Consider the following 27,503-nt stretch of genomic DNA (forward strand, 5'->3'; position numbering starts at 1 on the left):
TGTCTCAATATGGTGAGTGACTGGGGCCCATTGGAGCAAATACAGTATGTGCTTTAAATGCAGAATGCCGTGTAACAGTTTGAGAGCCTTCGTACATACATCCATACAGAAAACCACCATTCTGAGCATTTATTCACTATTAAAGCAGCAGAATGTTGTGATATAATTGTGGTTGGATATGTTAAACTTTGTGTTGCTTCAGTGGACATTATATTACCTCAATAACTGCAGTATTTATGATTTGTAAGTTGCAACCATTAAACTGTTCGATTGCAATAAATTGAGGCACCTAATATGGGAATTTTTGTCTCTCAACTTCATTTACAGTATATTAACCCAAACGATAATACTGACCAAGCATGGACAGACAAAGCTTTTCATTTTCGCGTGCCAAAATAGTCTAAAAATAGTCTAAAGTAAGACAGATCGCGCAAACGTCAGTCCACAACTCAAGGTCAGCTGAAATAACTGTATGTGAGGAGTTGAGGAGGTTCTGTCCAGTCACAGCTGACTGAGGAGATCGAGGGGTGTCCGCCAATGAGCGCTGCGTGATGCCAGCTCCGCTCACAAGCCCCGCCCCGCGATGAGGTAATGTCATGAATATTAAACGACTCGTCTGGTGGTTTGTCGGGAGGTGCTCGACTCAGCATCTCTTCACCATCCTCCTCCTCCTCCCTATCACCGGCTACTGTCTTCCACATCCTCCCGACGAAATCATTAAAAGGTGAGATTTGAGTTACTTTTCTTTCAATTTCCTCCACATTGTTGTAACTCACGTGTGGCGTCTGGCGGAGACAATGTAGCAGCTGAAGCCATGTATAAGACGAAGGGCACGTCTGGCAGCAGGCTGTGGTCCACACACACTGAGTTCTGTGTTGGTTTAGGCCTCGAGGCACTTTGATTTACTGTTGCTGCTTCTAGTTTTAGGAGGACGCGCGGGCTGTAAAAGATGCGCTTCTTTTGTGCTCAGCTTGATGTGGTTTTGTGCGACAGATGGAAAGGCATGTCGACGGCCGGGACAATAGGGAGAAGACGCATCTTAAAAGAGCAAATGCCACTTCTGAGGCCGGTCTCCGTCTATTTTAGTCTCTGCCTTGGATCTTGGATACTAGATAGCTAATGATGACATCAACAGGAAACGGCAAAACATCCACTGTAACCTGATTCGCCCAATAAAACAACCAATCCTCACCTTAAACTGGTTACAACTATTGGCTAATATTTGTGTTTTAACCTTACAAAGAGCCTGTGCCAAACGAACGCACTTTGAAAACAATGTAAGATTATTGTTGTGCAAAGCAATTTAGTTGCACATAGTGACATCTGCAGTTGATCTCAATCGGATGAGCGAATACGTCACGGTGGCCGCGCGCTGTCTGTGCAATTAGCCTCGTTTATGAGCGCCCCTATGTTTTAACTGCCAAATGAAATTATCTCCAGAGGCAATCTCATTCACGAGTCCCTGAAGCTGAACAATAATGTAAGCCTGTTATTTGCAGAGAAAGGGATGGCTAAGTCGGAGGGAGCCCAAAGCCTCTGACACAATGATGAACCCATCTTCTGCCGACGCGTCGCGGCAGACAGACAATAGGAGCCGGAAGCAACAGCGCTCGTCCTCTCCGGCTGGGACTAAAGACAGCGGCACCAAAGCCGCGCAGAAACCCAAAGCAGCATCCTCCAAACAGGCAGCAGGTGGGGAGGCGGGCGGGCGGAGCAGCCGGGGCCATTCTCCGGTCTCGACCAGCGGCAGCGTCGTCTCGGACCAGCCTAGCGCGTCCAAGTCCCCCAAACTGAGAAGCAAAAACCCGCGAGGTTCCGAGGCCAACAACGGTAACAAGAAGAGCTCCAAAGGCACGGTGGGCTGTGGACCGGGCTTCTGGAAGGAGGGATGCTTACAGACGGAGCTCATACAGTTCCACCTGAACAAGAGCTTAGGGAAGAAAGGGACCAAGATGCAGGCAAAGTCTGCGTCTCCGCCGGCCTCAGAGCCAGAATTATCCCCCGAACCGGACAGTCCACCGCACTCAGACCCAAAGGGCGATCCGGTGCTGCTGGACGAGATAGACAGACTGCAGGACGAGAACGAGGATCTCAAGGTAAGAATGAAAATCACTGCTCAGTTTGGGTTCCCATCAAAAGTGGCCGCACCTGTTGTATTTAAAGGCGCAAGAGCAATGGGTTGCTATTTAGAATCTAACCATATGATAGTGGGTAGTAACAATGGGCAGACATGGAGTTTATAGCTTCCGTGGTGTGAATTAGATTAGATTATTATTGATTGTCTTCTCGTGAGAGTGAGAAATAGCCCACACACATACACACACACACACACACACACACACACATGATGACCTCAGACATCACATTACCAATATGACCAACTAGACCAGTTCAGTTCATGAAGGTATAAGGCACCAAACACCAGACCAATAATAAACAAAGCATGGATGTGAACTAATAACCATATTTTACGTTTTATTGTATCCTGTCAGTGTATTTAATTTGCATATAAAAATGTGTTTGTCTGCATATTGGCAAGATCACCTTCATTGTTCATTGTCCGCAGAGTGAGATTGAAGAGATGCGAGTGGAAATGGATGAGATGCGGGACACTTTCTACGAGGAGGACGCGTGCCAGCTGCAGGACATGCGACGGGAGCTGGAGAGAGCAAACAAAAACTGCAGGATCCTTCAGTACAGGCTGAGGAAGGCCGAGAGGAAGAGGATGCGCTTTGCTGAAAGCGGTCAAGTGGACGGAGAGCTGCTGAGGAGTCTGGAGCAAGATCTGAAGGTGAGCTTTAAAGATTAGATACAGCTCAGGGAAAAAGAAAATCACAAAGAAAAGACTTTTTAGTGTTTTCTTTTTCCACTGTGTTTTTGTTTGTTGTTTTCTGGTGTAATACATTGTTCTGTAGTTTGGTGAGCTTCTTAAATGTGCTTCATAAATACTGTACATTAGATTTTACACTTACAGCTGTTATTGTTTGTCTTTATCCCAGGTGGCGAAAGACGTGTCTGTTCGTTTGCACCATGAGCTCGAGAATGTGGAAGAGAAAAGGACGAGAACAGAAGATGAGAATGAAAAGCTGAGGCAGAAGCTGATTGAGGTGGAGGTCACCAAGCAAGCTTTCCAGAATGAGCTGGAGAAAGCCAAGGAGGTGAGACTGTGTGGATGATAAAAGCTTTAATGTTAAATGTTAGTCCTTAATGTTAGGCCATTGTGCCAGACTGACGGCTTTTCACCAACAAATTAGCTCTAAATGTTCAAAACCTTTATAAAATGTATATGTTTGTTTATTATCAAATGTGTGGAAGGTTTCAGACAATCACACACTATTTGTTAGCATTCTATTTATACAATGTCGCTATATTTTGTACAGTGAAAGCCCATCTGAAAGTTAATATAGTTTGGCAACTCTTTACTTTTTGGGTTATTGTGTAAATGGCAGGCGTAGGTTGGCGGGAAAAAAAACATTGTGTTTATTTCTAAGCATGACACAGCAGCATTATCTTACAATAAGGGTTTCATTCTATGGTGACTTTGCAAAATATCACTGCTTTGATAGAAATGAGAAAGCCATTGGAGATGGTAATGTAACCACTGTCTCTCTGCAGCTCTCACTGAAAAGAAAAGGAAGTAAAGATGTGCAGAAAGTGGACAGGAAGACTCCACAGACGCCCACAGAGGTGAGTCAGCATCTCTACCTTGTAAACTACCGTCCAGTAAAGCTGATTGATGATGGGATTGGTTTCAAGCGCATATAAAATTTAATAACATGCTGAATCATCCACCGTCGAAAGCCTAAAGAAAATGCGATTGGAACTTGAAAATAGGGCTCTGCTAAGTTTAATCGTATTGTCATTAGATCATAGAAAATTATTATCTTTGGCAAAGCGCTGACAGGTCTACACAAATTAATGTCGAAATGAAATTCAAGATTGATCAACATGAGGAAAAACATTTTGCTCTGTACTTTGTGTTTTAGGAGGAAAATGACGACCTAAAATGCCAGCTCGCGCTGATCAAGGAGGAAGCCATCTTGATGAGAAAGAAGATGGCAAAGATTGACAAGGAGAAGGACAGGCTGGAGCAGGAGTTACATAAGTACCGCTCCTTCTATGGAGATGTGGACAGCCCCCTGCCGAAAGGTGAGGCAGGAGGACCCCCCACCACCAGGGAGTCAGAGCTGAAGCTGCGCCTTCGTCTGGTGGAGGAGGAGGCAAATATCTTGGGCCGGAAGATCGTGGAGCTGGAGGTGGAGAACAGGGGGCTGAAGGCAGAGCTTGATGACATGAGAGAGGACAGGTATGTGTAGTCCAAACTCTGTGAGCTTGAAACGGGTAGTGATTCTGGTAATTGATAAAGTATAGTTATAGTAGTCAGTATTCTCACACTTAAACATTCTTACATTATGGTAGCGGTTGTGAAAGTTCTTTAGCAGAAGTCATTGATACATTTTTTGTAAGGTGTTAACTGCTTTATGAGTAAAAAAGTATAGACTATAGACAAAAAAAGTACGACCACATAATCTGTTGACCCAGTACCAGTTTGGAAAGGTAAGGACATAATACTGTACTTAAACATGCTTTTATTGTGTCCCAGTCTGGCAGCCGCAGGGGTGGATAGCTCTGGCTCTGGAGGGCAGCAGTGCAGGGAGCAGGGCGAGGCGCTGTCCGAGCTGAGACAGCAGCTGCAGCTGGTGGAAGACGAGGCCGAACTTCTCCGCAGGAATTTAGCTGATGTAGAAGAAGAGAACAAAAAGGTCACTTGTTTCACCAAATCATCACATTTCTAACATTTATTTTAGAAATCAACTTGCAGTTAAAGTCTTTCCACACCAGTTTGGTATGTGAAAACACAATGTTTCTCTGTTTTAGGTGACAAGTGAGCTGAACAAACTAAAATACAAAGCAGGCTCTCATGAGGCTGGGTCAAGACATGGAGGTTTGTTTAACTCCTGTACTTTTTTTTTAGTCCAGAGATGGCACAAGCTAATTTTCATCTGTAGACCCAGTAGTCTGTCTGTCTGACTTTCTATCACGTACACTTATCATTCACTATGCCCCAGGTGGAGCTGACCCTGCCAAGATGGAAGCCATCCAGGAGGAGCTGAAAGCGGCCCGTCTGCAGATCAATGAGTTGAGCGGCAAAGTCATGCAGCTTCAGTACGAGAACCGCGTCCTACTCTCCAACATGCAGCGCTACGACTTGGCCTCCCACCTGGGCATCCGAGCCAGCCCTCGGGACAGTGATGCTGAGAGCGATGGTGGGCGGGACGACGACACACCCTCCTGTTCTGCTTCCTCACCCCGCCTCCTCCCGCCCCACCGCAAACGAGAGGGTCCCATTGGGGGTGAGAGCGACCCGGATGAAGTCAGGAACATACGCTGCCTCACGCCCACACGCGCCCTATACTCACCTGTGGACAGTCGTTTTTTATCCCGAAGCCTCAAGGATCGACAGCACATGATAGATATTCGGATCGAGGCGGAGCGTCTGGGGCGGACCATAGACAGGCTCATAGCTGACACTAGCACTATTATCGCAGAGGCACGGGTGTATGTCACCAACGGAGAGATGTTTGCACGGCTAGACGAGGATGATGAGGGTGGAGGGTAAGTTAAGCTTAAAGCCACTATCAGCAAATCCATTTGCCGGCCCGGCACTTTCGCAATCCCACATTGCATCGCTAGATGCGTCACCTTCGAAACTGAGTGCTAACTTTGTGCTGCAGAAGCAGAGACGAGCTCTGCACTTCCCAGGCCTCACAAAGCTCCCGCACACACCTCTCTCCTACACCATCGCTACACCTTGTAAACACAGACATTAGCAGGGATCGCAAAACACTTGGAAAGGTTTAAAGCAGCCGAAGAAGTTTTAAACATGCCCAGCTTTTAATAGTTTGCGCGCTAACACAGCCATGGTTTAGCTTTATGAAAAAAGTTTAGAAAAGATTGTGAACTGATAAACCATCTGACTTCTGTTACAGATAGATCCTCATGAAATGTTCCAGTCTGTTTGTTTAGCAATCCAGTATCTCCAGGGAACCGTCATTGTTGCCTCTGTATCAGCTGCTTAAACGGAGGCTTTGAGGCGTTCACGGGGTGTGGGATAGAAAACCTCAGCACTATAAATGTAGTTCTAAATTGAACTTGTATGCTCTAAAAAAAAAAAAAACTTGCATGGAAGTTTTAGTATAGCAAACAAACAGAAGTATCAAAACGGGGAAGGGGTGCAGAAGAGCCTGATAAAAAAAAGTTCATATAAATTAGCTTATACAGTAGAGGCTTTAAGGTAATATTAGCACTTCAAATCTCAATAGCAATTTCAAGATTACACTTAGCAAATACTGAAATTATGAAATATCCCAAAAAATCTGTCACAATAAGGATTTGTGAAGTTGTTGCGCAAACATGTTTTTAAAATATTGAGATAATAGGTTGCTGTAAATTCAGCAGGTTTACTCTCTACCTCCACAGAATCAGAGAGCATGAGCTGCTGTATCGCATCAACGCTCAAATGAAGGCCTTCAGGAAAGAGCTACAGACCTTTATAGACCGCCTCGATGTTCCCAAACCAGAGGGTCAACAAGCCGAGGAGCCACTGTCTGTAAGCAAATGCCACCATTAATAGATAATATACATATAACCCAGTGTAACTCTTTTGTTACTAATTCTTTTCTCTCTGTTCATTTCACAACATGAAGATGTTTCAGCCAATCATTCTGTTGATACTCATTCTTGTTTTGTTTTCGTCGTTGTCCTATGCCACTATTTTTAAATTGGTATTCCTTTTCACCCTATTTTTTGTTCTTTAAAGTTTAAAGCATTTCCACTTCTTTTTTTTCATTTGATGTTATTTTTTCCATTTGTATATATTCATTGTTTATGTTCACCACATAACACAAGAGAAGACCTCAAGATATCATTTACTCCGCTTGACCCAAGAGATACTCATCAATTCATCATTTGCCAGAGACCAGACGTGGAACTTAAGTTAATGGGTGAGTTTTGCATTTAATAAAATCAGGATAGAAAAATGCATAGCTGAAATAATGTTAAGTTAAGATGAACATTCATTTATTGCATGACTTCTACAGGCCTGATAGAAACATGCGCTCCTTTTGGTTGGGTTTTGGGCAGGGCTCACAGGATGCATTGCCCACAGACGAAAGTTTGACCCCCATATATATGCCTGCGTAAACCTGTACTGACAACATTACACCAAGTTCACGGTGTAGTCGTTATTTGGTGATTCTGCGTCAGATGGTATGTGTCATGTTTGTCTTTGTGTGCGCGAGAGAGTGTAAAGACACTCAATGCAGGGTCTGTAAAACTAGGCAAATGTGCTGATGTTGGGTCTGTTATACAGCGGACTGACCGAGCAGGGGGCGGGGCCGGTCCACTTCTTTCATCCCACCATGACGTCACATATTAGAGCCAGCTGTGGGACAGAGGCAGAGAAGAGGGGAAAGCACAGTTTTATTTCTGCTAATGACTGTATGGTTTCAGTCCAGCGTCCTGCATTTAGCTCAAGTTAGACTCTATTTTGCAGATTCAAGCTGTTGGATATAATGTAGCCTTCTTACTATTTCTGAACGAGGAGGTGTCTTCCAAGACAAAAGTAAAGGTAGGTCTAAATGACACGTGGGACATAAGGTTTATTACAGTTGTGTTAAAGTCTGATGAATGGGAAAGGCAGGGTGATGAGCTACAGCTAAAGGCTAAAGCATGTTAAATGCATAGTTCAGTGTGAATATTGCCCTAGATCTGTTAAATGAATAATGCCCCACAATTCATTGCTTGCCTCGTGACAGTCATCCCGCAGCTATTCTTAAAATCAGATCAAATGCGTTTCGAGGCGAAGACTCTAATCCATCGGCTACACACAAACTGAAAAGTACTTATTAAACTAGTTTACACATGGTCAAACGTTACCTGGCATATAGAGCAGCTTGCAAGGTTATAGCTTGTTAGCAACATCTTCTTCGCCCGTGTTGTGCTCACCCTGGATGCGTAATGGATACTGTATGACAGGTAGCTGCTGATTGCGCGTCTTGATTGGCGCACAAATGTGTTGGGTAATTTGGCGCACGAGGCCACGTCTTCCTGACGCCGATGAGCTATGCTGCTTAGAAAAATAAACTCCTGGTTACAAGAGGTAAAAATACACCAGTGTGCTCCACGATATTTTGGGACCTTCACCGTCTCCCATTCGCGTTAAAGTCGTTGCTGGGTGTCTGTCTTTGCCAGCTCTGGGCTGTCGCAATCGCAAACAGTTCAAAGACGACGCGGCGCTGCGAGTCACTGGAGTCACTTCAGAATGAGCAAAGAAAGTCAAAGTGCGACGACGATGGACATATAAAGATCACCTTTTCACTCCAAAGACATGAAGGAAACCGTGGAGTTATTCCTCGTTGACTGCGAGACCGCAGCGAGGACAGCTGCTGTGGGACAGAGGGGGGACCTGGTCGGCTTTGGATAAATTGTGAAATGGAGCTTATGTGAAAGTTTGGCTTTTTGCTTATTTATTTTTTTAAGAAATCAAAATGTGAACTTATTGGCAAGAAATTTTAAGCTATAGAGATTTCGCCTTTTGCGAGAAATGTGGAGTGCTTTTATGAATGGCTCTGGACTGCACGCAGGGGGCGGTTCGGGCGGGGGCTATGTCCCGTCTCAAGGATGGGAGTTTGTGCCCTGCTCCAGGATGGAGAGGGCAGACAGAGGCAAAGGCAAAAACCGCAATCCTCTGAGAAGGATCTCCTCGCCGCCTACTGTCTTCAGTCAGATATACGAGCAGCAGTTTCAGGCTCCAGGGGAGCAGCACGGACCCGGCACAGCGTCTGAACTCATCAGGGGCCAAATGTGGTCGGGTCCCGAGCAGCAGCAGCAAGAACAACAGCACGTCCGGCTTAAGAAGAAATTTGAGGAACTTAAGAAGCGTCATATTGAAGACAAGGAAGAATGGATGAAGGAGAAAGAGTCATTGTTGAGAGAAGTTGCAAATATACAAGTAAAGCAACTTTTTTTTCATGAATGCAAAAAAACGTCTGTCTGATCTCTAAGATGTTGGTTATGGGAAAAAAAACATTTGAGTCAAGTGATTTACACTGCTAAACCAAGGGTCTTTTTTTCTGCAGGGAGGTGAGAACAGAAGAATTTTGTTGGATCTGAAGACCGTTTTGGAGGAGGTGCAGGTGGAGGTGAAGCGAGAGGAGGAGAAGAGGAGTGAGTTACAGCTGCAGTATACCAGAGACCGGTGCAGCTGGGAGCTGGAGAAGGCTGAGCTCAAACGCAGGATTGCACAGGTAACAGACCAACTGATGTAGCCTAGTGTGTAGAGTATGGTTAGAGATGTGAGCGATGACACAGTAAGCTTACCAGAACAAGACCATCTTTTTTGGTATGAATAGTTTGTGCTTGACACTCACATCATTACGTTTAGCTTGTAATGCTCTGTGATTGTGAATGTAAAACAAAGCAACGGGCTTGAAAACATGTAGTGTTACGTACACTAAAAGGAAATAAGCAGAAATGTTTGATATTGGCTTGCATACAGTGCTAAGAGCTGACACAATTGCTTGATGTAAATCTATGCTATAACTAATCTGGTCACGCAAGTCCTTGTTTGTTTGAAGTCTGAAACAAAAGTATGCTTGTTCATTGTGGACAGAGTATGTTTACGCATGACTTAAATCAACATCTTTCTTTCTATGATGTGATGATTAGATGTTCTATGACTTTTAATCCCATAGATTTGATTTTTATCACAAGCTTTAAACCCGGCAAGAAATGGCATGCATTCAGCCCTTGCACCGTTTGTATTGCTATTCAGGATACAATTTGAAAAAGGCAGATCTCTTAGCTTCCTGTGAAATTGGCTGGGAAATGTCACAAATGACACTGTATGCCAGAGCATCGTGTCTTCCTGACTACTCATCCTTCCTTTCATAGTTTATTAAAAAGGCATTACTGCCTTGTGTTCATCACAGACAGTGAATCTGACAGTTATTACAGACAATGATCAGAACTCAAAAGCCTACATAAACAGTGCATGACCGTTGAGATACTAATGTAAACAAACCTGTTTTAATTAGCACTGGCTTTGGCGTGTAAATCAATGCTGTAGTATATATTTATAAATGACTAATTATAGAATTTGGGTCTACATGAAGTGTAAACACTACTCAAGCTGCTACATTCCTATGATAGGAAAGGAAACCTCATTGCACATATGCAGAAGTTACATGCCTGAATTGATTGCTGAAACAGACCAGGAAAATGTGAGCTGAAGTGCAGCCACAGAGGCGTGGTTTAATCCATTGTAAAGTTGTTTTGTTCTGATGCTGCGTCCGCGTGCAGTTTGTGTTTACTACAGGCTAATTTTGGGATTCTAGTTTGATTCAAAACACAGTCATGTGTCACCATTTGTAATCTTAAACTTTTCGACAGGGTTTAAATCTCTGGGGCTCACATGATCAGCAGACATGCTGTATGTAGGTGCTATTTTAATTTTAGAGGTCAAAGGTGAACAATTTTAGTGTTGGTGAGAAGCCTCACCATCATTTTCAAAATGGTTCAAACAGAAAAGACACACTCAGAGCTTAGGTCTCATAGCTAATAACTTTAGCCGTTGTCCTGAAATAATGCAACCTTTATGAACAATAGCAACTTATTATACATCTATACAGTGCCTGCTTTTTGCCAGGTTTCTTTTCTGTCATTGTAAATCACATTTCCTAAATACAAACTGATCCAACCACTGACACATTTATTTTGTTTTTCTTGAGCAATCTTTTCTCACAACCACACACTCAAATTATTACACCACTTGGACATTTCTCATGCTGTGTTTACCACCCAAATAAACTTCTTGGCTGGGTTATTTCAGTCATATTTTTATGAGTGTCAGTCATTTCCCAAAGCTGCCAGAAGCTGAGAGACGTCTCACTCTGGTCAGCTGCGACTGCCCCGTTGCCTTTACCTCGTCTCCCACCTTCCAGAGGAATGTGACTTTGTATAGGGCTGTGTGCCCACTATTTATAGCAGGTCACTGACACAGTTACCCTCATATACAGTGTGCCATATGAGGGTGGTCAGAGTGTCAGCCATTATTTTAAGTTAAAAAAAAAAGTTGCATTGTGCCCCTGCTCCTCTGATAACAACACAAAACAAAAGCCGTCTTCTTTAAACCCCATTCCTTCCAGGGCTCAACACAACAAAGCACCTGCAGGAAATTGCATGATAATAAGCTGTAAATAAATAATTCTTGACCTCCCTCTCCCCACTGTCAGTTAAATAAATAGAATATCTTACATTTTGTCTTGTGACTGGATAAGATAATGTTACATTAAGTTTCCTCCCTGGGCCATTTCATCCACAGCAGTATAGTCTTGCGGTGTCAATCAATAAAAAATTCCAACTCTTGTATTGAATTTTCCAGCCGTCTTGTTTTGTGTACTTTCTGCACTTGTTTACTTTTGGATGTTTAAATAGATTGTGGACAGCGCCCATCATCGTGCATCTGTAATTGTGGATAGTTTTAAGCGAGGCCCTGCACAGACAGAAAAGCCATGAGTTGTTTTTCTACACCATAGTTTTTTGACCCCAGGCCACAAGCAGAAATAGCACTGTGACTGAGGCTTGTAAGAAGGCTTTGGTCAATGTCTGTGTGGACTGCACACTCAAATAACACACTCGGGCATGTCCACTATGTACATGCAACTCAGACAATAGATCTTTCCAGAATTACAAGCCAATTCAACAGCACCAAAAATGCACGCTTCATTCCAGCAAATGCACTTAGAAAAACTCTTACCGTAGATGTTAAGTTTGAATGACAGTGTAATTGAGAGAAATTCCCTCTCTGCAAATCCAAGGCTTGGCTCTTTTACATCCAGAGTATTGTGTAACTGTTTGCATATATTCTCTAATTTGAAAACAGTCAGGAAAAAAAAAGTAGCCATGTGGATTTTGTACGTACGTGCATATTTTGACATGCCTGAAATCGGTTGTATCCTGAAATGTATCCGGTCTTAGTATGAGACCTTTGAGAGTCTGCAGCCCTGGACCAGTGATCTTTGCACTAAAGCTCAGGATATGGTTATGTCTATTCCTACAGTGAACCCACTCACACTCGTCCCTCTGGCACTTTATTCCCACACATCCTGCCACTCCTTCATACTCAATTCCACTTTGAACGAAACATCTTCAACTAAATGAAGTTGTGTTCCTAGACATTGACAATGGTTTCCATCTGGCAATACAGGTGAATTGGGGAAAAATACACACATGCTATTCATTCATTCATACAAACATTTAGAGATTCTTTCTCACATTTATTTTTTATCTTCATAACACCCAGCCCTTTGTGGGAATTAGACATTTTATATCTAAAAGTAAAACAAAAATAAGCATAGCATACATCTCTGGGGACAACGTTGAGGTTAAAACATGTAGGTTTAGTTTCATTTTGTTGACGTATTCGATGCAGAGATTTATTCCGACGGAATAAAAGTCCTTCAGTAAATTATCTAGGTATTACTGAAAATGTTCAATGAAAGCTCAATGAATCTAGCCAGGAATTGGCATCCGTAGGTTGAATTTAAAGCAGTACTAAGGTACATGTTTACCTTTAATAAATCCTTTCCGTAGTCCCTCTGGGGGTAATGTGGTACAAGTGTTAATGGGATGATTGGGGGGGGTCTTTCATCTCTCCCTGGTGTCTCTTATCTTATCTATCCAGAAAACCACAATTGCAACTTTGCACCAATACACACTAATGGAATCACAAAGAAGAGGCTAGCAGGCTAACGTGCAGTTAGTTTGAGTGAAAAAAAAAAATCTCCATTGTGTAATTGGATGTACAATATCCCTCTCTCCCTTTGTCTTTTCTGTCAGTGTAGTATTTACTCATTTACATTTACAATTAATGAGTAAAAAACATCTGCAGTGGCGCTTATGGCCTCGAGGGGCATGAGTTACTTAGTACTACTTTAAGTGAAGATGTGTGATAAAAATGCATTTTCAGGAAAGGACCGTTGAAAGTTGATTTAGTAAAGTAATAACACATCTTACTCTGTTTATTTAACTATCTCTTAGTGTCTGGGTGAAAAGGTGCTTGTTCATGAAGCTAACTGGCCCAAAACCTGTAAATTGAATAGAAATTGAGTGTGCCATCCCTCAATTTACACATTGTCTAATTCTGCAGTTGGAGGCTAGAGAGGGCGCTCGGCTGGTGACCGGAGGGGCCCAGACAGCAGCAGGTCTTGGTGCAGGAGGAGTGCCGCGAAGTCATCAAAAACATCCAGACGACACGCTCCGCAGGGAACGAGAGGAGCAGAGGAGGCTTTTGGTGGAATCGCACACCACAGCGATGGACCTGCGCTGCCGTTTGGAGCACAGTGAGAGGGACTGGCTGCGAGAGAAAGCGGAACTGTTGGAGAGGTTTGACGTGGAGAGAAGGGAATGGGAATGTCAGCTGAAGGATATGCAGAGGAAAATAGAAGAGGTACATTTTTAAATACAGCTGAATTGTAAAACTTTTAAGTCATAACCCTATAATACAATGTAGCTTCTGAGCTTGACCCAGATACGTTCATCATATTCATCACATACCCCTCACATCCTCGCAAACAATGTCAGTCATTGTTGCAGCTGCATGTTATGAATGGGAAGTGGGTGGGAATTGTCTCTATTGTGTTACATTAGGATGTTTTAGAGAGAGGTCTAGGGAAGCTGAACCCTGTGAAAAGTAGGTTTAAGCTGGAGTGCTTGATTTTAGGAGGTAGGAGTTTAGGAGGTAGTTGAATATACACTGTTCCCCCAGCTCATTTGTAGCTTTCAGAATACCTCCCATGCATCCTGATTGTTCTCCTTCGACATATTAACGATAGAGCACTACACGTTACTCCTCCCCATTTACATTAATAACAGAAAGTTGGAGAGAATCCATGATGGAAGAGCTGACTCCTCCTATAGAGCGGTGGTTCTCAGCTGGGACACTGTAAGGATCCACTGTAATCCTAGGGTTCCAAGCTCTGACCCAAATACAATTGATATATATCATTTAAGAAATATATATTTTCCCCACAAATTAACTTTCAATTAACATTAAATTAACCTACAAAGCTGAAATTATGAACAAAACAGGAGTATTTTTTAAAGGATTTCTTCACTTTTATAGAGGACAAATATTCATCTCTTGACCCCCACCTGAACCGAGCACATTTTCTCTAGTTTGGCTTTACCCAAATCTAAAAGCTTCTTGAAAAAAGCGTCAATACAGCAATGAAAACGAGGATGAAAGCTACAAAAACACAACACAAAAACTATCTAACTAACGCCGATTTAGACTCCGTTTCATTTAGACTAGTCCGTGTTAGCGATCAATGAAAATGTTCTATATTGAGATGCCAACAGTGAAAGCAAGCTATTTAAGGACACCATTTTCTACATTCACAGACAGTTAAGACCTATGTCTGTGTAAGCTCTCAGGCGTACATGAGTTTTCCATCTTAGGCAAAAATTCCTAAACCATCATCTGCACTTGGTAGTTTAAGTGTTGCGGACATTTAGCCTCTCGCCTAAGTTTCTAAAGTTGCTAAAATCAAGTTTCATGTTCTGGAGGTTTTTAACATGTCCAGGAACATCAACATTTGAGGGAAGATTGAAATATAAGATGCTAATCCAGTTTACAAGAATCACATACATTTGAGAACATGTTTATTAAGGTCTGGGTCCAAGGATACAGGATTTTGTTCTTGTTGCAGAGGATGTTTTACTACATAAGTGCAGTCTTTGCGATTTAGTAATTGCTACTGTTCAAATGGAAATTTTGATTTAATTGCAATTATTTGTTGTAGCCTTATATTCTGCTCATTCTTTTATTTAAAGCTCTTGTCCCTCATGAAACTAAAAACAATTTCCTTTTTGTCTTTTGTTGTAGTTGTACTGTGAGGTAAGGGCCAAAAGAGAAGGGACCAGCGTGGACATGAGAAAGCACTATGAGGGCAGCGCTGCAGACAGGCTCAGTACTGGCTCCAGCCTCCTCAGCGACAACTCGCGCTCAGAGCCCCTGAGCAGCAGCAGCCAGTCAGAGCAAAGATCAGCGCTATTTACTGGGTTTGGCAGTGACGACAAAATCAACCTGGACAGTGAAAGTCACCACTCTGCTGCTTTCCACTTAGGCACACATGATCATGTACAAACTGTTTATGAGGAGGACCTGAGATCCAGTGGGACTTGGCGGCCAGATGCAGCCTCTCAGAGGGGAGAAGTTATAGATACAGCGGAGCTGGATAGTATTTTACAGCTTCGTGGATGTGCAGAGTCCATTAAAACCACTGCCAAAGAGAATGAAAGTGTCCACCAGAATCCCAGAGAAAATCCTTCCTGGACTGAGCTGAATTATGGCAGTGAGAAAAAGAGAAACACCACCGCTCTCAATGCTGTGAGTATTCAGGAATGCTTTTCTCTTATCTCAGATTAAATCACAGAAATTCATAATCACATCACCATTTTTTATTGAATTTGAATTTTAACACAAAGATTTCATTCATCCATTTGTGATCACATGATGCCTCCTAGCGTGCAATGATTTGGATCCTGATTTTGTTCTTTCAGGCTCTTAAAGAGATTGCGCGTGTCAGTGAAGAGCTGTGTAGCTACCAGGAGGAGATCAGACAAAAGAGCGGAGACAAGAGGTAACATTATCTATTTAAACCTAAATCTGGAAAGGATTTTCATATGCATGTGGTTTATAAAAATATGTATATAATTAATATTTTTCAGAAATCCATCGGAGGATGGAGACATACTTGAACCATGCGACCTTAGCCAAATTTATGATGAATTGAGAGCTTTGGAAAGGGAGCACTGGATCACCTTGTCCCCCGAAAACACATGGAGGTCCATCTCTGGACCAGGACCACAGCTCAGTCCTGGGGCACAGTCTGAAATAGACGCCACAGCCCCACCCATCCCGCCGCGCTCCTCGTCCTGGAATCTGAGCTCTCAACAAGACACTGACCTGTACATCCCAGAGTCTCCACTGACCTCAGCCAGGAAGTGTCACAGTCCCTGTGTGGTAGTGGACAGGAAGTGCACAAGCCCCTCAATTGTGAGAAAGTTTGAAGCCATGCTCCAGGAAAATGAAGGGAAAGTTTTGATTGATGGAGTACGATCTTCATGTGCTGTACCTGCCAATCCAAACTGTAATGTCAGCTGCTGCCACAGCCGCTGGTCCTGTGATGCTAGTAAGTTAGCGAACAAAGTGTCTTCGTATGGGACCGTCCAGAAAAGCTTCTCAGAAGTCAACATTGTGACTGCTGCTAAAAACATTGGCATAGACTACAGTCCTGCTGGTGCTATTTTGAAAAACCAAGAGGTGCATCAAAAGCCTCAGACTTTGAAAGAGGCTCCTGTGCACCTCTCTGCTCCAGAGCTACCTCCTGCCAGCCCTGTCCTGCTGGGCTCCAGGAGAAACCTAACACTGGAACAGAAAACAGCAGAGTTCAACCGGTGTCTGTTTCAGGCCGAGATGGGCCGCGGGGTAGAGGAGCAGGACAATTTCTCACCTATAAACCCCTCCCCTGGACTCTGCCAACAAGGGCTTTTAACAAGTGCTGGCTCAGGTGAAGAGCTGCTTCCCAGGGAAATCCAATTCAAGCATCACTCCGAAGTCCCAACTCGCTGTTTTGGTGTTGAACCCAAAATCACACAGTCTCTCTCCATCTCAGATATCACAAAGCAAAGCCCAGAGGTTCCAGCACAAACTAGGTGTGGTTCAAGAGGTCAACCAGTGAAGAAAGAGCGAGAAACCCATCATTCACCATTAAAAGAGAAACATGCAGCAGAACAAGAGCTTGCCACAAAAGCCGCTCAAAGGTCTGAGAGCCACTCTGAGGTCAAGCTCAGTCCTTCCAGAAAAACACCAATCAAAGTGACCACAGATTTTCTCTGCTTTGAGCGCTTCCCGTCTGAAAATATGAGTCTGACCCTGGACTCCTCCAGCTCCGAGAGTGACTGTGATGAAAAACCTCAGTGCAGAGCAAGAGTGTCCCAGCCGCTCTCTGTTGAGAACAAACAGAAACCAACAAGAGGGCAACAAGTGCAGGCGAAACAAGTGCAGCCGTCTGACTCCTGCAGGCCCGGGCTCCGGATAATGAGCGAGCATCCTTGGAAACAGCTCACACTGGCAGCCTACCCACGACCCGAGGGCTCCCGCTCCAACTACGGAGCAGTGGAGAGAATACTCAAGAACTATGAGACAGCAACCAAAAACAGGAACCAACAGAGAGAGACAGCCTCAAGTCCCAACCTAAGTGTGAGGGAGACGAGTGACAGAGAGCTGAACATGCTGGACATGGACTCTACTCCTCTGTTCATAAGAGAAACACTGCCACACTCGCCAAGCACTCACAAGATCCTCGAGCTGAAAGAGATCCAACTAAGTGGGCAGGTGGGTAGTGTATGCCTTTGTATGTCCACATCGCCTTTATTCACTAATCCAATCATACACTTAATTAATGAGTGATCAGATGCCTAATATGAACGGCAAATACCTTTCATGTTTTTATTTTGGCCACATTCTTAAAAGGGGCGATATGAAAACAATGCGCCTTGAAACAGCACTTTTAACGTTAGAACCCACACTTTGTTCTCTAACTCTAGCAAACAAATGCCCATGACTGAGGACACTTCTGATTGGACTGTTGTTTATTTCTGGTGTGCAGACAAAAACAGGCCCAAACCGCCATTATAATCTGGGCATCTGGGGCATTCCACTGCTGTAAGGCTCATAATTAAAGTAATGAGTGGCTTTGGCATATTATGGTAACTGTTGCCCTTTCACAGTTTCTCCATGAACTGTGTATACAATACGGTTTTTCAGTTTATTGCATTAAATCACTGCGAAAAGCCAATTCACTAATCTGCTATGGAAGACTCAGAAAATGACCTGTGGCGATGGAGTCGTAAAAAGATTGGGTGGCCGTTTACTTTGCTTAAAGTTATTTGGGTCCAGAACTTATTTTTTAGCAAAGAACGCTGATACACTTATTAACAATATATCAACAAATATTATGATGTATGATATACAGTACAATAGATTAAGATATTTTCCAAACCAGCACCTTCAAAATCACAAGTACTTCTGACGGCTGGCCAACATTTGAAAAACAAGTGACGTGTGGTAATTATGTTTACTACCAAAAGCATTTTAGACTCATTTTTTTTTTTGTCTGGTTGCCTTCCTTTTAACCCTAAAAAACTGAAATAGGATTAAAACAATTCTTGACAATGTCTGGTCTATAATCCTGTCAAAACATAAATACTTGGCATCTCCAGCCGTGGCCAATGTTATTTTAGTACTTTTAGGTGATTCAGTCTTAGTTTCTGTCCCAGCTTTGATTAGTTGCCGGTAGCATTAGCATGCTGCCGTTAGCATTAGCATGCTGTTGCTAGTTGCAGAATTTTGCGCAGCGAGCAAACATCTTAGCTTCAAAATGACATACAACAAGTCCATATTGACTGAGATATAACCTGTATTTAACAAACTTGTAGCTAAACAATTTCATTGCAATGTTTCTCAGTTACCCTGAGGTCTAGGACTCATTTTAAAGCCCTGACTTTGCTCTTTCCAATGCAAAAAAACTGGAAGGCTCTGTCACTTTCGTTCCTGGAGATATCAGCCTTTATTGTTGCGAGATCAGCCGATAGCCGATATTGTAAAATCTCCAAATATCAGCCCAGCCGGCCGATATATTGGGTGACCTCTAGTCAAAATATGACATCAAAGACAAGACATCAGTTCAACATATTTGTTTTTTTAGTTATGAACATTTTCCATTTGTAGTCCAAGCACTGATACAAAGTTGCGCGAGTTTTAAAGAGACAATGCTGCAACTTTTTCCCAAATTGGTCCTTTAACAGTATATTGTTGAACTAAGCCTGTTGTTTCCCATAGGATCAAGATGACTACATTTGGGACACATGAAACAAAATGTAACGTATCTGTGTGGCGGGATTTTACCGAATCATGTGAAAACCCTAAGTGGTAATGAATTTGTCTCGCGACAGGCAAACCAAGAGTCTTCCACCACACCTTCTGTCGCGAAGCAGAAGAACTTTTCCAGACCTGCACGTCCAGCCAACCGCCGCTTACCGTCTCGATGGGCAGGCCGCTCTCCTTTCTCCAGGTCATCTCCATCCTCCTCCACTGTTGCACCGCCATCTTTCAGCCTCCAAAAACACTCTTCATTTACATATTCACGCGCCTTTCGTATGGAGTCTGTCATCCACTGAACCCACCCAGAAGCCTTGAGTGAACCTACAAACTGTGAACTTTGCTTTTCGTAACGTTGTACATACCAAAATACGCAAAAACTGAAGTGCATTAGTGAGGATTTTACCGACAAACAACTATAGTATGTGTTTGAGGAGCAGAGTTGACCAAAAGCAGCTTATGACAACTTTGCATCAAGAGAATGAAATAGATCTACCAGGCTTATTTCTATGGAGCAAACATATCCACCGCGCCTCAAGTTCAACCATGAAACTGTCTTTCTGAGCTCAGGTGTGGACTTAAGACTATTGTAGCCTTGCTGATACAGGACTGTACACATTCTCCTCTCCACTACACCTGTCAGATACCACAGTTTTATACACGTGGCCAAAACAAAGTCCAATATATTATGAAGTAAAGGTATTCAGTACTGTATGCATCATTACAGCTGTACTATGTGTCACTATACAACACATCATTGGCACAAGATGGCCAGCAATCAACAAATGTGTTTTTCTAGAACTATTTCATTTTTAAAGTCCTGTATTGCTTCTTTCTCTGCCTTCACACTGTTACACGCACTGCAGACTGTATTCTCCCATGACTGTAATGAATGGACATTTTTGTTAACAAATGAACACTTCAGTTTGATTTTGTTACAAAGGCTGGTTTCTTCATGTGATTTTACATAGTGTTAATAATTGCGATACAGTGACATTGCACATAATGCTGGCGTTTTCTGAATTTTGTCTTCAGCGCAGCCACAAAGGCCCCTGCGTTGGTGCGTCGCAAATGATGGAAGGCTTTTCAGAGTAGTGTTTAAAGGTCACTTACATTTTCAGGTAAAAGTTGTCAATACAATGCAGGTGTGGCCTTCGATGTTCTTTGTGTAATAAACATTCTGATGTACGGTGGTTTTTCACACTTTTGTAAAGGCTTTTAAACAGTTTGCAGCACATTCCTTCCTCAGAATATCACCACGATGTCGCAACACCCCATTCAATCAGTATCTTCATCTGGGCCTGGCATCTTGGTGACATTGTGATCTATTACTTGGATCCATGACCGGAGTTTAACTTTGCAACAGTAAATCAGTGTGTCCCGAGTTATTTATCGTACATTGACTCAACATAATATAATAATAATGTTAATAATGTCATTTTTAAAAGTTTAGCTGCAGCTATTTTATTTTATTCATTTATTTAGTATGATGCACTTGCAATTTACATCTCATCAGATTTTGGTGACTCTTAAAGACGAGCTGCTGTTTACAAACTTATCGTTGACTGTGATGGATACCTAACCCTCACAATGAAACCTGGCACCTACAGTCTGACAGATGCAACAGGTGTAATGAGGTCCTGGTGCCAGAAATCCTACCCTAGTGATGATATAAATATTATTATCCGGTAGTGATGCCGTGCGCTACACCAAGTTGGCATGTCTCACTCCATTTTCCTGTTTCAACAGTCTGGGGGGGGGGTTGTGTATTCACTGCTCCAGCTTATAGGCCTGTCGCAATAACATTTTAAGTTTGATTGCTGAGGCAGGAAAATATCGCGATAAACAATATTATTGAGGACAGTTTCACGCCACAATAATTCATTTAGAAAGAAAAAGGAAATCACAGTATGCTCTTGCACTTCATATTTCACATATAATAACACAATGACACAACACAGGAAACACAATTTACTTGGGTAATATTGAGCTAAATTTAGTGACAAAAAATATTGAGCCCAATTTGTTGTTTTTGAAGTATGTAAGATATAGTAATGATTGTGACAGGCCTAATCCATCCTGCTCGCGTGTCTGAAGACTACTGACATCCGGATACTCTTAACATTCAATCAGTATTGTGAACATTAGAAATATTTTTTGAGATGAAAGAGGCTCATTTGTGGTGTGTACTTTATGTAACATCTGTAATTTGCACCGGAGGTTAAAGGTGGTGCATTTTTGTCAGAGCCCAAATCCAGATGAACATAAAGCCAGGAAGGGTTTGTGGACTTTTTGAAGCCTGAAGATTTATGGTAAAAACAAAATGAGCTCATATTTCTACTACTAAGAGGCAGACATACAAAACCCCTTAAAGGGACTATAAGGAGTTTAAAAATGTTAAAATTAAGTATTTTCCTCCCCCTACATGTTCCGGCCATGTCCTAATGTGTAGAATGAGCTCAGACCTGTTCACCACAACTGCCTCTAAAATCCTGTACGGTCACTCAAAAATGTCTCACTTCGGCCCGAATTGCCGTCATGCACGAGCTTAATATAGAAGGTGCAGTGACACATATGGCCTGAGGTGGCAGTAGTGAGTATAAAATGGCGAACTTGCTTCCAGCCCCTTTAAACCCTCTGTGAATTCCTGGCACCTGCACTCCTCCACTTTGAACTTTCCCTCTTCTTGTTTTATCCGAGAGCAGCACTGGAGCCATGCTGACTGCGGAGCATTCCCTCACTTCCCAGACAGCTGTCTATCGATTGGCGTGTGCACTGGAGCATCAGTGCAGCGCAGCACCCTGACAATCACACCATCTCTGTTCATAGGCCGTTGGTGCACGGTCCCATTAGGAGGACTGGACGTAGTTTCAGACAATCAATGAAAGACATCCCCTCATCACCACCCACCTCTCCCTCCACATATCCAAACACATGATCACGCTCACCCCAGGCCCCCTCCATACTGTCCAGATGATCCAGGTAAGAAAACACCATCAGAGGTGCCGTCTGCACCGGGGGCAGCACATCGGGGCCCCAGGGCTCTGACAGGAGGTGAGGCCTTTCCTTCAGGCTGTTTCAGAACCAGAGCCAGAGGACTGCACCATGAATGTGTGCCCTGACCTTTGGAATGGCTAGAGGGTTTGTTTTGTAAAAGCAATTCTGAAAGAAAAGAATATAAGACCATTAAGACGTTTAAAAACTAAACCAAGCCTCAACGCAGACTCCATCAAATATCTTCAAGCCATTCACAAATGCCATTAAGGTGTAAAACGTAAATTAGTAAATGAGCCATTGCACAGATAACATTTTGTCCAGTTTTGTAGACACCAAACCTGAACTCCTGTTCTCGTTACACAACTGTAGGGTGTACAGTTTCAAAGTGGTGCAAGGAAGAAATGCTAAAGTGACTTTATGATACCTCTAAAATCAAGGGGGGGGCAAATATTTGAAATTGCAATGCATCTGTTGTGCCCCTACAGCCCTGCCTCATTACTTGTTCTACCCACTAAAGTATCATTATAGTTATTATAATGAACTAATCAAATCTGTTACAACAAATATAAACCTTTTTAGTGTCGTCAGGTGGAGTGATGGTCAGAGACAGGTTGCAGGCCACAGCTCATAAGTCGCCTGTACTGTACAGAGGGGTCTGTCATTCTGAAATAACTGCAGTCCCACTGACCTCTCTGGGTTCCTCACTTTTAAATAGACACCGGAGGCTCAGCTCGTATACGCCTGTCATCCACGGCATTGTTCCTGACACATAGCTGAAGGAACACTTCACAAAGGAATTCATAAAGGGAAGAAAGCGATCAACAAAATGCTGTTGTAGAGCAGTGGATCTCACATTTCAATTAGAGATCATTTAATTGATGCCTCAGTAATGCATTTGAATTAAGAGTTTTCTGGGGTATATATAGTTTACACTAAGTTTAGGCTATTGATTTTTATTTTATTTTACTTGACCCTTTATAGACCTGGGTTTGTCCTGAACTGCTATTGATTGAGGCCTGGTGATACTTGGAAGGTCAAACATTTTAAGAGGTGAGAAAAAGTTTGAGAACCACTTTTATATAGAACAGTGCAAAATCCTAATCTGTGAAGCAATGAAATCTAGGAACTCTGTAATTCCTGGATTGTAACATAGGTAACATAAAGATCTACCATTTATCACATGGTCCCTTCATAAATCTACTTTTTCTTTTTTAAATCCGTCTCTTCTCACCTGTCAGCTTCAAAAGAAAAGGGTTGGCTATATTGGTCTACCCATATAGGCAGTAAAGCAGTAAAATATTTTTGGTTGCTCAGTTTGTTTTCTCACAGATGTACAAGGCTGTGAATAGAGGATGTGTGGAGAGCACTGAGGGATTTATGCTCCTGCAGCCACAGTGCAGCCCACAGCACAGGAAGTGTCTCAGCCGCTCAGCTTATGGCACATTCCCATTTTATTTAGTCTAGCACTTTGCAGCCTCTGTTCTTCATTCAATGCTTTGCTGATAATGATGGATATGAAACGTAATCTCGTTTTGTGCTGTGATCTCAAGGGGCCCGTGTTATGATGATCACCTGATGATGTCACGAGGGGCACCCCCGTTGTGCTTTTAGCTTTATTTCAACTGCTTTATCATTAAGAAGACTTGGGAACTTTCCATAAAAGGCCCTCGCATCAATTTGAGTTATAAAACGTGTTATATGCATGCAGTATTTTAAGACGCCTGAATAAAGATATTGGATTCATGCTGGAATAAAATGCCAACTGTAGATTGTAGGAGAAGTGCTTAACCCCGAATATAAAGATATGAATTATAGTTGTTCTGAAAATAGTGTGGGTTGACCGTGAGCACAGAACACACATCAGGGATATAAGACAGCAAATAACAGGTGCAGATGCGGTGCTCTTGTTGTGTTCGGAGGCAAGAAGTTTCTACAGTTTTGTCAAACATCGTTATTGTGGATAAAGGTAGAAGCACAAATAATACTTCAAGTCACGCCTGTTTCTTATTTCACCTTAATAGACGACGTGAGGCATGATTAGAGGTTATGGCGCCCTCTTGTGGAGGATTCTCATACTTCACCAGCACTGCCACCACGCTCAGCTCTTCCTCTCGGTCATGTTTCTGGTGGGAACAATTTCAGAGTAACACCAACGGATTCTTCCAAGGTGAGTACTACAATTATACTTTTTTTCCCCCCAAGTTTAAGAAGATGTATCTAATATTGCAACACAGTGGCTTATAGTCACTTTACGCTCTCAAGATACAAAGTAACGCAAACCATTCCTCATTTCCGTCTTATTGCTATCTTGACTGCCCCTTGTTGTCTTTGCAGTAGCACGATGGTGCTCTGTGCAGTGAGTAGACAGTTGCTAAGGAACTGCAGTGCCCCTGGAGCCTGGAGCAGGTACAGCCTTAATCTGTATAAATGTGACAACACAGTGTGTTCTAGAGTGATTCACTTGATTAACTTCGTGCGGTCACTTTCGTTTTATGCATGCATCTGAATAAACTCATTATCAGCCGTAACTAATGGGCTACAATGAGACTTAATACATTGTTTAAGTAACTTGAAGCCTGTTCACTTGGTGTCCTGCAGAGTACTTCAAAGACAGAGCAGTGGCTGGGTGTATTCAAGCTCCCATGGCTTCAACCCAGATGAGATCAGAGAGAAGCTTCTGGCCTTTCCCGGGGGCTCCATAGATCTGAACAAACAAGACTCTGGGATCGCTTTATTAACTGTCAACAACCCTTCAAGGATGAATGCTTTCTCAGGTATGATTTGAAATGTTACCTTTTTGCAGGGTGTAAAGTAACTTTTGTCTCAGGCAGCATGATGGTGGATCTGGAGGCAAGAGTGACTGAGCTGGAGAACTGGTCAGACGGCAAGGGCCTTATAGTCCACGGAGTTGCTGACACATTTTGTTCTGGATCAGATCTAAATGCAGTCAGAGCAATTGCAAATCCGCAGGTTGAAAAGTACAGTATGTACAGTTGTTTGTTCTCGCTTTACTTTTTAATTTCTCTCAAATCTTTGTTTCTTAGGATGGGATGAAGATGTGCATGTTTATGCAGAATGCACTTACAAGGCTACACAGGTAACTTGGGGTCTCCATTGTGAAAATATTTTATTCTTTTCTTAATTCTTACATTTTCTCTCAGTGCAGATTGCCGCTGATCTCAGTTGCTCTTGTGGAGGGAAAGGCTCTGGGAGGAGGAGCAGAGCTCGTGACTGCTTGTGATTTTGTGTAAGCAATATGCACTGATCAGCGATTACATTATTATAACCTGATATTTGATAGATATATAGAGATTCTATTGAAGGAAAAGTGTTTAATTTGTCAATATAAGTTTGTTCTGAGCTGCTCCGACTCACTCAGTTGTTTCAGACATAAAAATGTTGTTATAGAGGACAGTGTAGTTTTCTAGTATCCCCTTGATAATTCTTTCAAGTTAAAGGGGAAGAGGACATTTCTTGTTCACTCTACCAGCCATTAACCCTTGTGTTCTGTTGGGGCATTTCATGCCATTTTTTGCTGTTGATTTGGCCATAAATTTGTCCATATCTGAGATATTTGAGATAGTGTCTGTTACAAAGGGTATTATGGCCAACATTTTCAAAATATGATGTACAAATTTACTACCCTTATGTTATGTTAGTGGCTTTTGGTGCCACTTTTTGAAGGCTGTAAAAACGTTTTCACATTATTATGTTATGAGGCTCATGGGGAGATGCTTATATGGGGCGTTGGGGGAGCTCTGTAGTGAGGCACTGGGGGGTGTTGGAGGGTTTGTGACTTGGGGGTCGTTGTCCATGGTAGGGGGAGTTGTTTTTATACAAACTTCTTTACAAATATGGCTCTATTCAAACAGCACCTGCCAAACACACCTACACCCCACTCCAGACGAGCATATCCCCCCACACATCTTTGAAATACCCGTGGGTGTTTTAAAATGTTAATCCAATTTCTGCCCAAACTCACTTTTCATATGGAAAATTAACAATTGAGTGTGTTGATTTTTTTTATTTTTTTTATTGGCGATACAATAGTTAAATATTTCGATATTTTTTCAAACTTTAGTTTTGTGCAGAACATAATTATGTCAAAAAAGTTTCAATCGACATAATCATCTCCAATATTTTTAAAGCAGTCAAAAAAGTGGCGCGAAATGCCACTAATGGAACATAAGGGTAGAGTTTCTTAAGGGAAGGGTTAAACACATAACTTATATGCATTTGCTCTTTTACAGCCTAATGGTCCAAGGCAGCGTTGTTCAATTTGTCCAGAAACACATGGGCCTTGTCCCAGGATGGGGCGGGGCTGCTCGACTTGTGCGCGTTGTTGGAAGTCAGAATGCTCTAAAGCTCCTCGGTGGGGCCATCAAAGTGGACCCTGAACTAGGACTACAGATTGGTCTGGCAGATGATGTACTAGAGGATGCTCCAGAACACAGGACTGTGTTACAACAGGCTGAAAACTGGCTAAATTCCTACACGAAAGGCCCTGCACCAGTGATTCGAGCTGTGAAGAAGGTAATAATATCAGGGCGCGAGCTTCCTTTAGCAGACGCGCTGAGGACTGAGAAAGACGTGTTTGGGACTGTGTGGGGAGGTCCAGCAAATCTACAGGCCTTGGCCAGCAAAATGAAACACAAATAAGATCACAAGCCATTTTAGTGTTATGAGGAGTGGTTGTGTGGACATGTAATATGCAGTGAAAAAAATTTGTGATTGCAATACCATTAGTGTTTTCATCAAATCAAATTACTCAAAGAGCTAAACACAGCAAATGCTGTTTTTGCAGTGGGTAATCAAAGCATGGATCTGGATGAGGACATAAACTTTAAAATCTCATATGTGGGTGGGTTTAGTCAACATCTCCCTGGAGATGAGCAAGAGACGTCCCGCTCCCTGTAGAGTTCCAGCCAGGTCTGATGAGAGGTGAGCCGCTCTCAGCAAAGACACATGTTTGTTGATTTTTTTTTTTAATGTATTTTCAATAATAAAAATATCTAATAAAATAAATGCTTCTTTTCTATTCTTCCTTTCCTAAAGTGTTTGGAATTGGAATTATAATAAAGCTTTCTTGGCTTATCTGCCAACCCAAAGTGCATCTTCATATATTGAGCAATAACTTTGGAGTTTCATTCACAAGAAGTTGAACAACTTTTAAATGTATTGCCTGTCATGGTCACTGATAAAGTCTGATTAAACCTAAAAAATGTCTCCTTTTATTTCTGTGTCCCGTCAGAGGAATTGAAGTAGTGTCTTGTCTTTAAATGCCATTGTGGTAAGTAATATTGTGCCATAAATAAACTGAATCAGAGAATATCAGTATACGGATATGCAGTGGTAAGATTTAACGTTACGCTGCTGTGTCACCCATTTAGTTAAGATCAAACTAAATGCCTCCAAGTGTGTGCCATTTGTGATGTTCGTCTGTACAATAAGACACCATGTTATTTACACAAGGTTGTGTGGAGGACAAATGACAAAATGT

General features: G+C 42.5%; 2 protein-coding genes across 2 annotated transcripts; both read left to right on the forward strand.

Moving 5' to 3' along the window:
- Positions 1-442: 442 nt before the first annotated feature.
- On the forward strand, positions 443-20,341 carry LOC306966037 (uncharacterized protein). Its single transcript, XM_079560671.1, has 18 exons — positions 443-724; positions 1,500-2,096; positions 2,567-2,791; positions 3,000-3,158; positions 3,616-3,687; positions 3,987-4,306; positions 4,604-4,763; positions 4,879-4,945; positions 5,070-5,616; positions 6,481-6,610; positions 6,708-6,785; positions 8,585-9,013; positions 9,141-9,308; positions 13,211-13,510; positions 14,948-15,451; positions 15,625-15,704; positions 15,793-17,461; positions 19,081-20,341. The coding sequence occupies exons 2-18, from the start codon at positions 1,545-1,547 to the stop codon at positions 19,303-19,305; spliced, it is 5,685 nt and encodes a 1,894-aa protein (XP_079416797.1). The 5' UTR covers positions 443-724; positions 1,500-1,544; the 3' UTR covers positions 19,306-20,341.
- Positions 20,342-24,078: 3,737 nt separating this feature from the next.
- Positions 24,079-26,713, forward strand: echdc1 (enoyl CoA hydratase domain containing 1). Its single transcript, XM_079560907.1, has 7 exons — positions 24,079-24,170; positions 24,338-24,409; positions 24,602-24,777; positions 24,831-24,973; positions 25,048-25,100; positions 25,170-25,250; positions 26,254-26,713. The coding sequence occupies exons 2-7, from the start codon at positions 24,345-24,347 to the stop codon at positions 26,660-26,662; spliced, it is 927 nt and encodes a 308-aa protein (XP_079417033.1). The 5' UTR covers positions 24,079-24,170; positions 24,338-24,344; the 3' UTR covers positions 26,663-26,713.
- Positions 26,714-27,503: the final 790 nt, after the last annotated feature.

This window comes from Gobius niger (assembly GCF_951799975.1).
Source record: "Gobius niger genome assembly, chromosome: 8".
NCBI classification, from domain to species: domain Eukaryota; kingdom Metazoa; phylum Chordata; class Actinopteri; order Gobiiformes; family Gobiidae; genus Gobius; species Gobius niger.